Genomic DNA, 17,400 nt, shown 5'->3' with positions numbered 1-17,400 from the left:
TTTTACCTTGTTGGGGACTGGATATTTTTATGTTTTACAAATACTCTTGGGCTGCTGTTAAGTCACTTGGAACTAGTTTGATTCTTTCAGGTTTTGCTTTTAAGATTTGTGAGGCAGGATCCTAGCAGTATTCAGTAAGGGGCTACCTATTTCTGACTACTGAGGCAAGACCTTTCTAAATATATAATATTACTCAATGCTTCATGAATTGAGATTTTGTGTCTAACCGGTGGGAACAAAGCTTGTAACTGGCTCCGTGTGACTCCTGGGTATTGTTCATCTTTTTGAGTGGTTCTTCTTCCTGTCTGAGAACATTTCCCCATACACTGTGCTGGTCAGTATCTTGGTGAATGCTTAAGGAGGGCCCTCTGCAGCTCCCCAGCACAGAGTTCTGTCTGCTATTGCCCAACTCTCGGCTTAACCTCCCTATCTCAGGGACTTTGCTGGGCTTCCCCTGGATACCCTTCTCTGCTCTGTGCCCTGGAAGGTCTCTCGAGACAGTGAGCTGGGGCAACTGCACGGCTCCTCTCATGTTCTCCTCTTCTCTCAGGGATCAGTGTTCTTCACTGCCTGATGTCCAGTGCCTCAAAAACTACAGTTTCATATATTTTGTCCATTTTTTTCACTGTTTCAGCTGCAATGGTGAATTCAGCCCCTGATATTATATCTTGGTCAGAAGGGGATATTTAACTGGATCTATATCTTCTCATTTGAGCCCAATTCCTTACCGATAGAATGTATCAATTATATTTTATATAATATTGCTCTATTAATGGGAAATAGATGAGTTACATCAAAATGTTTAAGATAAAGCCTTTCACTGGAAACACTTCTTCATCTCAGTTAAAAGGAAACTGTTACCACAAGTTTGCTCTTATCAAGAACCAGGAAGTACTATGAGATCAGCATTAGACTTTTTAAAAATGTTGTTATGTGTAGGAGACTATATATTTTAGGTATTCGACTGGAAAAGACACTTGTCAGAATTGTCTTGCTGGCTTAGTTTGCTGTATTAAGTTTGATATCATGTATACTAATGGCACAAATTCTTCTCATGTGATGCCATTTACTAATGACACAAATTCTTCTGATGTGATGTCAGCTAGTAAAGACACAAATTCTTTTTCAAACATTGCTTTAGCATTTTTAATGAGCCTACTAGCTTTTGCTATAATGCTAGGAAATGCTGTGGTCATTTTAGCTTTCGTGGTGGACAAAAATCTTAGACATCGAAGTAATTACTTTTTGCTTAACTTGGCCATTTCGGACTTCTTTGTTGGTAAGTTACATATCTTTATTTAAGATAATCTTTCTCGATTATAATTTGTTTCTAAAAACATAAAATAAGCTTTTATTATTTCAAAGGACTGTATAAAATTGGGTATTATTAGAAATAAAAAGTTTAAGGATTGAAATTCAGGGGAGGCTATATGGCACTATATGGGAATGATATATATATGTAAATAAGGTTTGTAGGGGAATTTACCTCTAAAAACAGTTTCTTTTTATGGAATAAAAATAAGTCCAGTATTGCTTTAGTCTAAGAGTTATTTTTGTTTCTGGAGCTATCTTCCTTGCATGTTTAGGTTTATAAGTATTTCTTTTTAAGTAAGCATAATTTCTTTAATATCACAGTGTTGGAGTTATAGGAAATGATGCATATACTGGTAATTGGCACAATCAGAAAATAGGATGTTCAGGTCAAATAGTATGGCTGATATTATTTTATGATATGCTGTATCATAGCATGTTGTAAAGTATACCCAACACTAACCTACTTTGCATATGATATGGTATCATAATGTTAAATAGCTATAAGATCATAGAGATCAAAGTAATCTTTCTTTGAAAATGTGCACTTCACAATTTCTTACTGCCTGATGATCATTTTTCACAATCCTTATAAATGAGTATATAGTGAAAGTCACTCAGTTGTGTCCGACTTTTTGTGACCCCATGGACCGTACAGTCCATGGAATTCTCCAGGCCAGAATACCGGAGTGGGTAGCCTTTCCCTTCTCCAGGGGATCTTTCCAACACAGGGATTGAACCCAGGCCTCCCACATTGCAAGCAAATTCTTAACAAGCTGAGCCACCAGGGAAGCACATATCCTTGTAATAAGTAAATATTCAGAAGTGTCTACTGCTGATATTGTTTTGTAGGACCTCCTAGTTAATTTGTTATTGTGTATAGCTATATAAACACTTACAGTTATGTTAAAATGAAGCAAAACTCATAGAACACTTAAGTTTAGTGCCTTGAACATAGTGATTGCTCAACTTGTGTTAGTCTTTTCACTCTTGATTTCTCTGCAGACAAATGTCAACTCAAACCAAGTTCACAAATGTTAGTAGAGTACCTACCATGTATAAGTACTGTTAAGTACCAAGTGCAATTAGATGATGAGGAGATATAGACAGGACTAGGTTAATCTGTTTCTTTAATAAGGCTTCAAATAGTAGAGTAGGTAAGAGAAGTTCAGAAATGACTAACAGGACAAGTTGATATGAGAACCTACAAAGACCTACCAAGTGTTATAGGCACTCAGAGGCGGCGGGGAGGGGAACACATTTCGTTAGGGGGTAGTGGCCTCCAAAATGAACTTTAGGGGATGGGGAGAATTTCCATAGGCAGAGATGCAGAGGGCAGAGAATTCCAAGAATCAACAGAGATATGCTGATAGAAAATCATTGCATGTACCTTCCTTGTGTGCAAATGGGCTGTATGAGAATAGCAAAAGGTGAAGATGGAATAGCTGGAATCTATACAATGAAGGCCCTTGAATACTAGTGTGAGTCTGGAATGGAGCTTATTCAGAAGGCAATGTGACATTTAACTGAGTGACTGGGTTGAAGCTTCACTTTAGAGTCATCAGAGGAGACGTAGGAGGTGGGAGAAGCTGGAGCAGGAAGTGGCTTGGTTTCTGAGAATCCTGCAGTGACCTTGGCAGAAATCAGCAGTGAAGCTCTGAGCCAGGGTCAGTTAAGTCACTTAGTCATGTCCAACTCTTTGCGACCCCATGGACTGCAGCATGCCAGGCTTTTCTGTCCATCACCAACTCCTGGAGCTTGCTCGAACACATGTACATCGAGTCAGTGATGCCATCCAACCATCTTGTCCTCTGTTGTCTCCTTCTCCTCCTGCCTTCAGTCTTTCCCAGCATCAGGGTCTTTTCGCATCAGGTGGCCAAAGTATTGGAGTTTCAGCATTAGTCCTTTCAATGAATATTCAGGACTGATCTCCTTTAGGATTGACTGGTTTGATCTCCTTGCAGTCCAAGGGACTCACAAGAGCTTTCTCCAACACCACAGTTTAGAAGCATCAATTCTTCAGCGCTCTGTTTTCTTGATAGTCCAACTCTCACATGACTACTGGAAAAACCATAGGGTTGACTAGATGGACCTTTGTCAGCAAAATAATGTCTCTGCTTTAATTAAAAAGCAGAGACATTACTTTGCCAACTAGGGTAAGAGTGGAAATAAGTTCAAGAGGCAGAGATGCAATGGGAGTGGGGTGGTCAGTCAGGAGAAAGATGTGTTAAAGACTGAGTTCTGGGGACAAGAGAAGTATGACATTCCTCAGAGAAATAGGGAGCATTTGGGAAAGCAGTTTATGCTTCTGATATTGCAATGATAAAAGTTTTGGAGGAAACCTCTAGTTGGAAAGATTGACTTAGGAATCCAGGTACAGAAATGACAGGATCACAGAAAAAAGTGGAGAACTAATATAGAACCATTAAAAATGTGCAGCAATCTTGTTTTTCTCCTCAGTTCTGCCCCTCCAGGTAACCAACACTAACAACTTGATATAGATCCTTCCACATCACTCTTTGCTCACGTGTGCATGGGTGTGTGCTCAGTTGCTCAATCACGTCCGACTCTTTGCGACCCCATGGACTGTAGCCTGCTAGACTCCTCTGTTCCATGGGATTTTTCCAGGCAAGAATACTGGAGTGGGTTTCCATTTTCTTCTTCAGGGGTTCTTCCTGACCCAGGGATTGAACTCAAGTCTCCTGATTGACAGGCGGGTTCTTCACTGCTGAGCCAACAGATAGTATAAAGATAAATATACGAATATATTTATGTGAACAGAGAATATTCTATTATAAATATATGTATCCCCCTCCTTTTTCACAGTGGAGAAGGCACTGGCAACCCACTCCAGTACTCTTGCCTGGAGAATCCCATGGCTGGAGGAGCCTGGTAGGCTACAGTCCATGGGGTCGCTAAGAGTCAGACATGACTGAGCAACTTCATTTTCACTTTTCACTTTCATGCATTGGAGAAGGAAATGGCAACCCACTCCAGTGTTCTTGCCTGGAGAATCCCAGGGACGGGGGAGCCATCTATGGGGTTGCACAGAGTCGGACATGACTGAAGTGACTTAGCAGCAGCAGCAGCCTTCTTCACAGAGCTGTACAACTTTTAGATGACACTCAACATTTAAAGTGGATGATGTATTTTGACTGTCCCAAAGGAAGTAAGGACTTGTATACCTCATGGTCAGAAGGGATGGGGTAAAAATATATCCAAGGGAGAGAGACTGAGGCCTGAAGCTTTTGAATGAAGATGGTTCTAGACAAAAACAGAGTGCCTCTGTGTAAGGGCCAGGGTCAGCATCATGGCAGGCCCACCATCGTGGTCTTGAGCATCAAAATCTGTGGTTCATCTTTCAGAAATGTCCCTGCAGATGTGATGACTCAGTAGTCCTGGTGGTCCTCCTCTAGCAGCAGGTGGATGGGAAAAGAAATGGCTTTGCTCCTGATGAGAGCAGTTGGACACAGGCCAGACTCTCTCTTAATCAGCCAGTCTCATCCTTCACGTTTTCCCTGCCGCCTGCCAGCTTCATCCAGAGGTCCACTTATCTAACGCAATATTCACCGTGACAGCACAGGGCTTGGCAGCATCTTCGAGAGCATTTGTAACAAGATTTGAGTTTTGTGTCAATGCTGTTCTTTCTCCTTTGCCATGCTTAGAAGTGTGTCTTTAAAAGCTCTGAGCCTGTAGGACCTCATGGTGGTGGTGGGCCAAGATGGGGCTTGTGAGAGATTTTCTGTAGTTATAAGATAGCAATTCTTAATCTTTAGGGTCATGAGATCCAGAGCTCCACATCCATGTGATGATGCCAGTGCAGATTAGAGCATCGCGTGCTCCGTATGGTGGGCTTTCTGGCTGAATGTCCTCTTGTCACAGGTTTTTGAACTGGCCTCCTGTAGAAGCAATTTCTTAAAGTTTGTGGCACCTGAGCAGCTTCCTAGGCTGAATTTAGTTGAAAAGGAAAGATTTATTAAGGAAAAATTCCAGTATCAGGTGCATTAACATATCTCATCTATATATTATTCCAGAAAAATATTATTTATATCTATACTGATACCTATAAATTTGGTATCACATGACCAGTGCTTCCATCTATGGGTACCTTTTTCAGATCTACATTTGTGTGGGTATGTATGGCCTACATAAGCACATGATGGATGATCCAGACAGGATCTTCAAGGGCAAAAGGTTGTTGTTGATGTCAGAGTCTGAACGACATTTTCAGGATGGCAAAGTGTATCTTTAGTATAGGTATAACTCAGAAGTATTGTGGGTTCAGTTCCAGACTGCTGCAATAAAGCAAAAATCAAAATAAGAGTCACATGAATTTTTTGGTTTCTCAGTGCATGTAAAAGGTATAGCTGCAGTCTACTAAGTGTGTGATAATGTTATGTCTAAAAAAACAATGTACACACCTTAATTCAAAAATATTCTATGGTAAAAATGCTAACCATTTTCCAAGCCTTAACGGAGTCATAATCTTTTTGCTCATGGGAAGGTCTTGCCTTGATGTTGATGGATGCTGACTGATCAGGGTGGTGGATACTGAAAGCTGGGGTGCCTGTGGCAATTTCCTAAAATGAGACAGCACTGAAATTTGCCACATTCGTTGGCTCTTCCTTTCACTTGAATACTTACAGGTCATTCTAGGGTTATTAACTGGCTTAATTGCAATATTGTTACATCTCATGTAATAGAGAAACCTGAGGAGACAAGGAAATGAGAGGCGGGTGGAGCAGTCAGAACACACACAACTTATGAAGTTCACTGAGTTATCTGGGCAAAGTTCGTGGAGTTCCAAAACAATTAAAACAGTAACATCGAAGATCACCACAACAAATATAATAATAAAAAAATAAAAATATTGTGAGAAGTAGCAAAATGTGACACAGAGATGCAAAGGAAGCAAATGCTATTGGAAGAAATACCGCTGACAGACTTTGCTCGATGCAGGGTAGCCATGAACCTTCCATTGGTAATAAATACAGTATCTGTGAAGTGCAATAAAGCGAAGTACAGCAGAGTGAAGTGTGCTGGTACCTTGAGGCCTCAGATCCGGACTCTTCTCTTTCCCTCTGTGTTAGTCAGCTCAGGTTGCCCCAACAGAATAACCACCGTCTGAGTGACTTTATAGCGGTTTACCTTCTCAGAGCTCTGGAGGCTAGGATACCCCAGATGCCAGCTGATTTGGTTTCTGCCATATATCAACACGAATCAGTCATAGGTATACATATGTCCCCTCCTCTTGAATCTCCCTCCCACTTCCCACAAGATGCAGCTTCTTAACTGGCGTCAGAAAGAAGACACTATTCAGGATTGATAGCAATTTTTAATGAAACTAGACTTCCCCATTTTCATCTATTCATTCATCCAATACTGATTTATTTCAAACCAGGCACCATTTTAGGTGCTGGGGATATATCAGGGAAAATACATTAAAAAAAAAAAAAAAATCCATGCTCTTACAGTGCTTGTATTTTTTCTGGGAACATGGGTGGGGAGACAGACAATAAACAATATAAATAAATAAATAAAATTACACAGCATTTTAGAGGTTGATCATTTGCTACTGAGAAAAACATAGCGGGGAGGAAGTATGTTAGAGGTAGAGGTTACAACGTAAATTTCAGCGTTAGGGCTCACTGAGGAAGATTCATTTGAGTAAACAGAAGGAGCCTTCTTTGAGGGAAGTGTGCTGCATGCCAGAAATCCATGCAAGGATCTGAGAGTGTGGGTGTGGGTGTTGTATACTTGAGGTCAGATAAGATGAAGAGATATCACTTTGCCAATAAAGGTCCATATAGTCAAAGCTATGGTTTTTCCAATAGTCATCTATGGATGTGAGAGTTGGACCATGAATAGAGTGCCAAAGAATTGATGCTTTCAAATTGTGGTGTTGGGAAGAGTTTTGAGAGTCCCTGGGACCACAAGAAGATCAAACCAGTCAATACTAAAGAAAATTAACCCTGAATATTCACTGGGAGGGCTGATGCTGAAGCTGAAGTGCCAATACTTTGGCCACCTGATGTGAAGAGCCAACTCTTTGGAAAAGACCCTGATGCTAGGAAGATGGAAGGCAAAAGGAGAAGGGGGAAGCAGAGGATGAGACAGCTAGATAGCATCATCGGCTCAATGGACATGAATTTAAGCAAACTCTGGGAGAGAGTGGAGGACACAGGAGCCTGGCTCGCTGCAGTTCATGGGGTTGCAAAGAGTCAGACATGACTTAGTGACTGAACAGCAAGGGTGAAGAGGAGTGAGCCAACAGTGGAGGGAGTAGCAGAGGGTTTTTTCTCTCACACTATCCTTACCTCACAGAGTTTCTATGACAGTTAGATGAGATGATATATGTAATATCATATATACGATATATGGTAATATGATATCATTACCATATCATATATGATGTGATATATATATGATATCAGTACATATCATATATGTAATATGATATATGGAATGCACACAGGACAGTGTCTGGCATATGGTAACTGTACAATACCTATTAGCTGTTATTCATTTATTTGAGTTAAATGTGTGAGTCATTAGTCAACTCTAGATGTTGTGAAAAATACAAAGATCGATTTCCAACATGGTCGCAATCTTAACAGGTGACAATGTTATAAAGTAGGATGTGTCTGTACATGAGAGAGGGAGAGATGACTGAGGTGCCAGGAGAGGGCAGGTGACAAAGGGTCACTTCTACCCAGGAAGTTCCAATAAAGATGACAAGAAAGATATTGTTTTACACTAAGTGAAGAATGAGAAGGAGTTAAATAGACTTCTCTGTAAAAGAATGATATTCTAGGAAGAAGAATGTTCTTGGTAAAAGCAAAGAGATGTGGCAACGTGAGATGTGTTTAGGGGAAGGGGTGCCCATCCTGTCCGGGTCTGATCATGAACACAAAAGATGATGTTTGCTGTATATGGCTGGAAATATATGTTGGGACCTGAACTTAATTTGGAAAGTAATAAGGAGCCATTGAAGGTATGATGTTTGTGACAGCTATTTTTAAAACAGTATTTAAAGAATGTGTAGGAGATCAGTACTGAATTTGTTGATGAAATACCATGAATCTCTCAATTATAATCAAGCAGTTTTTGATCAATTCAGATAGTTCATTGTGTCGTGTTTATGTCTCTTCGTATTCACTGATATGTGCTATATTTTTTAACCTTCATTTTTTTACCCCCCATGCAGGTATGATCTCCATTCCTTTGTTCATCCCGCACAAGCTCTTCAACTGGGAGTTTGAAAATAACATTTGTGTCTTTTGGCTCACTACTGACTATCTTTTGTGTACAGCATCTGTGTATAACATTGTTCTCATCAGTTTTGATCGATACCAGTCAGTCTCAAATGCTGTAAGTCAAAACATTAATTTATCCTCCTTAGAAGATTATATATATTTGTAAATTTTATAAATTTGGGGTCCCTAAGCAAAAATTTTTGTTTGTTTAATTGACCAACCTTAGAGAAGCCTGATTACCCTTTTGTTGGCACTAAGTTCTCATTGGCTGTTAGTGAACACTTTCTGTGTGTTTGGTTAAGTCACTCCCCTGCGTACAATGAAAACGGGAAAATGTCCAACAGAATCCAAGGCAAGTTGTGAGAAGTGGTAAACTGAGTCTGTAGCAGGTTGGATATGCATGAGTCTCACAGTAGGTTTATCTGTTCAACTCCTCAGAAAACTTGAGACCTGAATGTTTTCTTCAGGATTGAACTTGGTGGGCAGGTAGAAAGACTCCCAGACTTCTGAATGTCATGAGAAAATTAATTTTGAATGCCCAAAGGAAAAAACAGTGTACAGGGAAGCCACAGGTTATAACAGTGGAACTAACGAGTGCCAGTTTAGGACCCATGCCAAGCAAGTCCGAACTAACCAAGATCTGGAATAGTCTCATCAATTAGCTCATGATAGTTCTTAAGCAAGCTAAATTTATCAGCAACAAAGGAGAGAATAAGATTGATGTTAGTAAGGATGAGGGATGGGAGGAGGCCACAGAAATAATGGGACAGTGATCTGAAGAGTCTGAGACCTTGATGGGAAACTTTCTTCACTTCCGAGTCCCAGGGACCTAAATGTGTGGGGAATGATTGTGTGACAGGGATTTTGTTAAGGACTGGGATACAGAACTGAATCTGCAGAGTCTTTTTTTTTTTGAGAAATGTAACAGTCTAATGTGGAAATGGATCCATAAACAAAGGGATTAAGTGTGGTGCTGGAGGCATTGAGAGGACAGGGACAGCTATGTCCTGGGAGAGCTGTGCGCCTTGGAGGCACACAGGACTGGGAGGGTGCATTGGATAAGGATAGGATAAAATGCCATTACAAAGAGATTCCAAAATCCTGAAACTAAGACTGTAAGGCAGAAGTTAATTTTTCTCTCACAGAACAGTTCAGGAAGATTAGAAGGCTCTGCTCCAGGAACTCACCCAGGGAGCCAGGCTCTGTCCTCTCTAAAGCAGGCACTTATAGCCTCTGTTGCAATTGCTCAAATAAAACTTTATCATCCAAATAGTTGCTGGGCCACATGTGATCCATGGACAGTGGTTTGCTGACCCCCATGCTAAGTCATTAACCTCCTCGGCATGCTCAAAGTCAAGTTGTTGTCACTTCAGGTTTCAGAAAAGAAGGGCAGAGGGCAGAAGTCCAGGGCAAAGGATTTTCTTTTAACCAACTAGTACAGAATTGCACAATCATTTCCACTCACCTTTCACTGGTGAAATGTAGTCACATGGTCTTACCTTATTGTAAGGGTAGCCGGGAAGTGTGTTCTCCAGCTGTGCTGCCATAAGGCAAGGAAGAAGTAGAGAATGGGATGTGGTGAGACAGCCGGACACTTGACATCAAGTACTTCACTGGCTCCAGAGTCCACTGCAGTTTGTACTGGATGAACTCTGGAGAGAATACAGATAAGTTTCGATTAGCAATCCAGAAGCCTATAATCTCACATTTTTCAAAACTGCAGGTAGTAACTCATTATCGAGTCATGAAATCAGTTCCGTGGCCATTCTTTTTCTTAGAATGAAAAAACATGAAAAGAAGTAGAATAGAACTTAAAAATTAGAGTACAATCAGAGTATTCTGTGCATAATACAAGAACTGTTTTATGAATACTTCTGTCAGTATCCTTGATTAGGGTTTAAAATGCATTTCTTACTTATGTTACAGTCAAAATGTTTGAAAAGCAGTGCTCTAGTTAATTATCTTCCCCACTCGTACTTTAAACATTTCCTTTCCTTCTGGGTTTTCTTTTTAATCTCAACTGAGTGTTCCTAGTTAGTGTTCACTGGGATACTTCTTCACTGCAGGCTCAAGCTCTTGAGTGAACCTCAGGTTTGTGTAAAGGAAATGGGCGGCTTTCCCAGTTAGAAAAAAGGCTTACATGTTACAGAGAGTTGAGGAGTGATGTCCAGAGAGAAAAGTGGATGGGTTTATTTCTTGGTCTTGCCCTGAGAAATTCACTGACAATGCAGGCTGTAAACTTGGTGAGGGCCAGGTCAGCTGGATCCGGGTCCCTAGCACATAGCAGAGTCAAGTGTAACAGGTGCTAAACGCAGCGGTGTCTGAATGCTCCTGGGGGTGCGCAGGCAGCACCAGCACCTCTGTTGGCTGAGTTCCAACATAGCTGTAAGAAGCCAGAAGGAAGCCTTCAAGGACCACTGGAGCTCGTAGGAAGTGATCATGGGGAATAGAGCCCTTGCTGTAGCTAAAAGTCAAGAAGACAGTGTAACAGGTCAGGGTGACAGGCGGGGCTTGAGAAATGGAAATCTGACAATAACTGGGGAAAGGAAGGCTCGATGCAAATGGCCATGCCTGACAGGCACTTAGAATGGCCCTGTAATCCCATCTCATTATTAACACCAGCGCGATCCAGGGGCTGCTCTGCCTCACAAAAGAAACCTGAATGACAGAATGTTTGGATGTCTTAACGGAAGTGGGGAAGGAAGCAGGGTAAGAGGAGACATCCTGAATAATGGACATATTCTGTAGAAGGTGAGAAGTGGGCCACGGATGAATTTCAGGGAGGCATGGGCCTGGATTCAAGCAATTTTGAACTGTCATCTGTCTAAAATGCTACCCAGAGATGAAGGAAGAGATTGCCATCATCATCTCAATTCCCTTGGATGTCTGTTATCCCATTTGACCTTATACATAACAGAAAAGACATCACTTCCCAGCGTATTGTACCATATCATTACAAAGGCTGAACAAAGCAATTAAAAAACTAAATGCAGTTTTATGACCATCTGGGTATTGTTACCATCTTCATAATCATTAGACTTAGTGCAAGTATTAATTAGCGGTATGAGAAGCAGAAGGCAAAAAGATGTACGTACATGGGAACTTGTGGTTAGCACCATATACATTTTAGGTTAGCCTCAGAAATACCAGTAATTTGGAAAAAGGGTAAAAAAAAAAAAAAGAGAGAGAAAAAAAAAAACTTCCCTGATTTTTTTTTAAAAAAGTAACTTAAAAAATTTAAACAAGCCTCCTTTTACCTCTAGCCCGTTGGTAAGCCCTCCTCAGCACACACAAGCCATTAAAGAAAGACAGTGCTTGGCACTGTTATACCCTTTTAATAAAAATGAGAACATACTTCAGAACAAGACTTAAAAACTCAGAGAAAATGGTACTTGAAAGATGGTGAAAAGAGAAGTGTGTTCCCACTTCATGGGTAAATCATTTCCTTTTCCTTGAGTATAAGCAGAGAAACATGGAACATGGTTGGAAGAAATCTTACTGATCTGAAAGGGGTTTGGAGAGATTGTGTGCTCCAAGTCCCCTTAGAAAAGTCTTGGGTCACATGGTTACCCCTAATACAGGTAGTTAGCATCTTAGATTTCTTATAGAAGATATTCTTCAAGATTTTAGAATCTATCAAAGGTCCTGGGATCTGAGAGCAATTTTCCCCTACAGAATCTCATTTTTCCTTATAGAAGCTTGTCCTTGTGCTCAAGTGGGCTTAGAATATTCTTCACTCCTAAAAAAGGCCGTGGCACTCACCATAGCCATGTCTCCCCAAGTGGCTGGCCACCATTGCTTCAGTACCATTTTTGCTGAGTGGATACGTTTGTAGAAAAAAATGTTAGGTTCTGCTCAGTAACACTGTGTCTCTCTACAGCTGATTTAACTCTCTTTCTTTTTGTGTGTCATCTTGTGGGAGAAATGTAAGAGTTCTTTCCTTTTTGACCCCACCTGGAAAGCTCAGCATAAACTGCAGAATAGTTTCTGCCTTTCAAACTTTTTTTACTGTGACTTCAGTGATAAATGCATTTTACACTGTGATTTGGCATGCACATTTTTCTCTATGTATATCTATTAATGTTTTCCCAAAGCAAAAGTTTCATCAAACAATACATATCCTTATGATGTGTGATGCATTCTGACACTGATTATTCCAATTTGTTAAAAATGCTGCTCACGACCCAGCTGGCAGGTTAAAAACACCGTGAACATGTTCACTCAGTTTCAGTTAACTGTTCAGATTAGTGTCTGTGGACTAGGAAAAATTGTGTTCTTCTTTTAGATATTAGCCTTGGCATTTTCCATAGTATCATACGTTTAACCTTAAACTGTTAAGAAAGTCTACATCTCGGCCCAGGGTTCACCAAAATCGAACCCTCTGCCCCGGCCCAGTCACATTACCCAGATTCAGTGAGCAGCTCCACTGTGCACATCACGGAAACTCCTGAGGGCTGACGGTATGCTTTGTGCAATCAACATGTGCTCATTGTATTGAAAATAATTTATTTGGTTTCTTTTAGGTATCTTACAGAGCTCAACATACTGGGACCTTGAAGACTGTGGCTCTGATGGTGGCTGTCTGGGTGGCGGCCTTCTTAGTGCATGGGCCAATACTAGTTTCAGAGGTTAGGGAGGAATTGGGGGGGGATTGCAAACCTGAATTCCTTACAAAATGGTATATCCTTGCCCTGACACTACTCTTCGAATTCCTGATCCCAGTCTTGCTAGTGGCTTATTTCAACATGTATATTTACTGGAGCCTATGGAAGCGCAGTCATCTCAGTAGGGGGCATTCTGGATTCATTTCTGTCCCTTCCAGTAGCAGCGGACGCTCATTCAGGAGTGGACTGTTTTCGAGGCCATCTCTTTCCAACCTGAAGGAATCAGTAGCATCCCTTCCTTCTGAGAAATCAGGAAGAAAGAGCAGCCTCTTGTCTTCCTTAAGAGCCCAGATGAATAGTTTAACTGGTTCCAAAACAAGCTCTCTCTCCCATTCAGATTCCCTAGCTCTTCACCAAAGGGAACATCTGGAGCTGCGCAGAGGCAAGAAACTAGCCAAGTCACTGGCCATTCTCTTGGGTGTTTTTGCTGTGTGCTGGGCTCCCTACTCTCTGTTCACAATTATTCGTTCATGTCATGGCACACACTCAGATCTCTCAAATGCTGTGTACGAGTTTACATTTTGGCTTCAGTGGTTCAATTCCTTTGTCAATCCTTTTTTGTATCCCCTGTGTCACAAGCGTTTTCAGAAGGCCTTCTCGAAATTATTTTGTGTGAAAAAGCAGTCCATATCATCACACAATCAGTCAACATCTTCTTAAAAATAATCATTTTGCTTATGTAAATTTCAGTCTTGCTCTCCCTTAAGTGAGTCTGGCTTTCATCTTGCCCTTTCCACTCTACTGAAAAAGTCCATAAAATTGTAACACTCGAAAACTTAAACAAACAAATAAAAAAGCCCTGGAACCTAGAAGTCAGTGGAAAATTATTCTGGTGAAACAACAGCATAATTAGAAACTGACAATGATATTTTTGTAAACGCAGAGCCACAAAAGCACTATATTTTTTTTAGTCATCACCTCTTCTTTGTCTTTTAGATCTTAAGATAATTTTGATTGTGAAATTCAAAAATTTTGGTTTTCTTTCTATATTTTCAGTGTTGCTACAGTCTTAAGTAAATTTCCATTTTTATTTTACAGTGATGAAAACTCATCACGTTTTAAGATCATTCCCTAAAGCATACAGTAAGAAAAAGAGCTCTTTAGCTCTTTTTCCTTGGGGTGGGTAACTCTGTTATGGTCACTGGGCAGGTGAATTAGGGTTTGAGTTGGCAGAACAGGAGGTGAGGGTGCTCAGATGAAAGAGCAGAGGGCATGTATACTTCCAGACTCTACATTCCTGATCTGAGAAAAGAAGGAAGTGTGGGATGATGGGGGAAAGAGGAGGTCACTGCAGCTCTTGAAGGCTCTCAATGAAGTTATCTTGGAGTCCCTGGCAATCATAGGATGACAGAGTGAGGGATAGGTAATGGGTTGAAAGGATGGCTTTCCCATTTCCTTCCTGCCCCCTTCTCCTAACTTGCACATCAGCTAAAACTTCTCCATGAGAAAATATGAAAGAATGAGAAACGCTAAGAGATGCAAAAGGACTATAAGATTAAACCTGATGTATCTGGTATATATGTGTCAATAATTATGAATCAAATATATTTCTGTCTTTGATGTTTTAACTCATGTGCTCAATATTTTATATTGCAGAGCTCAGAGTGATTCCTTTACTATGCAGTTAATGTAGGTTGTACCTAACTGATGAGTTGCATTTTATTAGTCTGGTGACATTTTGTTCTTTTTGTCATTATTAATTTTTTTATAGTGTTCTTTACCTGTCTTTGTCATAACATTTCATTGTGATTTCATAGTTAATCTCTTCTGTAAGATTTTACCAGTGTTTCTTCTATAATTTCTCAGAGTTCTTATAATACAGATTAGTCATTTTCATATCTTAGATCTTTTAAACTTTTGATTCATTTAAAACATTAAAATATGAAAATCTTTGAAGTATATCATAAATGCTTAGAAATGCACATGGTTTTTTATATATACTTACACGTTAACATTAGGTTCAGAACAGGAAATACATGTTCAATATTCAATCATAATTGAAAAATTTGAGAAATAAATCCTTATAAACACACAAGTTTTTACAATGCTATAGCTTGTTAGTTTTAACATTATAAATCAGTAGTTGTGGATTTCATCTCATTACTGGAGGTTTGAATGATCATTGAATGGAGTGGCCCCATGAAAACTTTTTCCAGTTGAACCTTGGAGGAAACATGCCTAAATAGTCATATGTGTTTCCTAAAGTCAGAAAACGTAATATGTATTGTATTTCATTCAATCCAAGATGCTGTCCATCTAAGACATACCATCTTACATTATAAGACATATCATCCTACATTATAAAAGAGAAAATGCTGCAGATTGTCTATGAAACAAAGTTTAAAAGAATCACACTTATAAGTCCTATTCTGATTTCAGAATTGTTGAAAAGTGAGAAATGTATGTTTCAGAAGTGATGAAATGTGAGCCAGGTATGAGAACTGAACAGAAGAGGGCTACTCTTCTATAAAATGAGACTTGGAATAAAATACTTTTGATGGTACATTCAGGTATTCATGAAACCAATGTGTATTAGGAGTCTATCACATATTAGCTACTTATTATAAAGATGACTGTGAGCCTTGACAATAAGATGCAGATTCCCTGGGGCAGAAATATTATTGGGTTGGCCAAAAAGTTTGTTTGAGTTTTATCATAAGACCTTACAGAAAAGCCCGAATAATTTTTTTTTGCCAACCCAATACATTGAGGTTCTCTTAGTACAGTGCATCTCATAGCTATTTATTGAAAAGGCACATACTAGGCATTTTCCTTAAAAAGGGAATGTCAATCTCAGTCTTTTAAATCTGCACTGTAAGAACTTCTAAAATGTTTTTCATTATAATGAAAATATATGTACTTATTATAAAAAGACAACAGTTAAACAATTTCTTTACCCAAGAACCAGCCACAATTATTAGTTTGGTGTAGATGTTTCTAAAGAAAAGAATATAATCCCATTTTCTAGAAACACGTTTGTATATCTAAACTTTGATCTAACCACCTCAAGATATCCTCAGGTGAGACTTTTCATAAAACGAAACTTCCTATTCTAGCATGAGTAATTACTAGCCTCCATTTCCCAGCATAGCTGGTTTATAAGTACTTGCTAAATTTTTAAATTAAAGATATTTATTTTAAAATTATTTAAAAATACATATTAAAAAAAGGAATACATACTAGCTCATGTTAAATCCAGACCCAACTCCACTGGCATAACTGGCAGAACATTCCTAAGAAGGGTGATTCCTAGGTATTAATTTCAGTTGGTCTGTTTAGAAACAGATTCAAGGAGTGAAGGCAGGTTGGGGGATATGTCAATTATGGATGACATTTGAGCTACAGTCTTTTTTATGAGTCATGAAGGCTTTAAATATAAACAACTGAACAATCATAATAACTACTTTATGGAACTGCTTTTTGTGGCTTCTTGGTTGCTACTTTCCTGTAGCAAAGATCTTGAGATTTGAAGAAATTTTTCTTCATGTTGTGATTTCAGAAAAAAGAAAATTCTTGTACGCAAAATAAACTTTTTGTTCTAGTAATTGTTATCAGTCAGGGTTGAGTCAAGTTATTTCAAAGAGAAGGAATTTAATTAATGCAGGATATTGGAAGGCATAAAGAGCAAGAAGTGGATGTTTATGTAACCCAGAGGTTAATAATTCAAGAAAATGACTACCATCTTTAAGACTAGAGAGAGTAAAAGAGAAGTGAAGTGATCAGAATCTAGGATCTTGGAGAAATCATTAGAGAGTTAATGTTTGAAGGCCTGATTAATTCCTGATGCCAGTGGTAGAGCTTGGACAACCACAGGGATGGGGCCAGCTGTGCTCCGGCTGCCCCGGGGGTGGGGTGGGAAAATGCAGTTAGGGCTTCTGCTAGTACCTCTAATGGGAGCCAGCAAGGCAGAGACAATGGTCCTTAATGTCTGGTCCTGGCTACTGGTAGATGTGTTTCTAATATGCTAATGTAGTAAAATCAAGATATGATGAGATTCAGTTTGTTAGAGGTCAGATTTGTTGCCATCTTGGTTCCATCTGGGTTTTTCCTTTGCGTGTGTGTAGCTTCTTTTCTTATCTCTAGATTCTTTAAAGATTTATGTCCACTCCTGCTAAAGGTGCAGGGTTGGCAGGTTTTGAGCAAGGACACACCTGCTAATAGTGCGGGGT

The 17,400-nt window shown here is 39.6% G+C and overlaps 1 protein-coding gene and 1 long non-coding RNA gene across 4 annotated transcripts in view; one reads left to right on the top strand and one right to left on the bottom strand.

Annotated features, from left to right (window-relative positions):
• Window positions 1–17,400, bottom strand: part of LOC145534900 (uncharacterized) — a 49,628-nt gene that overhangs the window by 17,417 nt on the left and 14,811 nt on the right. For both annotated transcript variants that reach the window (XR_014075058.1, XR_014075056.1), the window contains exon 2: window positions 10,067–10,219. This is a non-coding gene — a long non-coding RNA (uncharacterized LOC145534900). The remainder of the gene's footprint in view (window positions 1–10,066; window positions 10,220–17,400) is intronic.
• On the top strand, window positions 946–15,728 carry HRH4 (histamine receptor H4). Of its 2 annotated transcripts, XM_081563253.1 has the most exons (3): window positions 946–1,279; window positions 8,519–8,682; window positions 13,091–15,728. In XM_081563253.1, exons 1-3 carry the CDS (start codon window positions 1,027–1,029, stop codon window positions 13,889–13,891), a joined length of 1,218 nt encoding a protein of 405 aa, XP_081419379.1. In that variant the 5' UTR covers window positions 946–1,026; the 3' UTR covers window positions 13,892–15,728. The 2 variants fall into 2 exon arrangements, with proteins under 2 accessions (XP_081419379.1, XP_081419380.1); XM_081563254.1 differs by lacking the exon at window positions 8,519–8,682 and having other exon boundaries at window positions 13,188–15,728.

This window comes from Giraffa tippelskirchi, chromosome 14 (genome assembly GCF_054371585.1).
Source record: "Giraffa tippelskirchi isolate mGirTip1 chromosome 14, T2T-mGirTip1v1.2.pri, whole genome shotgun sequence".
NCBI lineage: Eukaryota > Metazoa > Chordata > Mammalia > Artiodactyla > Giraffidae > Giraffa > Giraffa tippelskirchi.
This window is presented reverse-complemented; position numbering and strand designations above follow the sequence as displayed.

What these genes read in the sequence shown, in the direction of transcription:
- HRH4 (XM_081563253.1), top strand. Translation starts at nt 1,027, where the DNA reads ATGTATACTAATGGCACAAATTCTTCTCATGTGATGCCATTTACTAAT. An exon ending in CATTTCGGACTTCTTTGTTG is followed by an intron (nt 1,280 to 8,518) that starts GTAAGTTACATA and finishes CCCCCCATGCAG; the next exon opens with GTATGATCTCCATTCCTTTG. An exon ending in ACCAGTCAGTCTCAAATGCT is followed by an intron (nt 8,683 to 13,090) that starts GTAAGTCAAAAC and finishes GGTTTCTTTTAG; the next exon opens with GTATCTTACAGAGCTCAACA.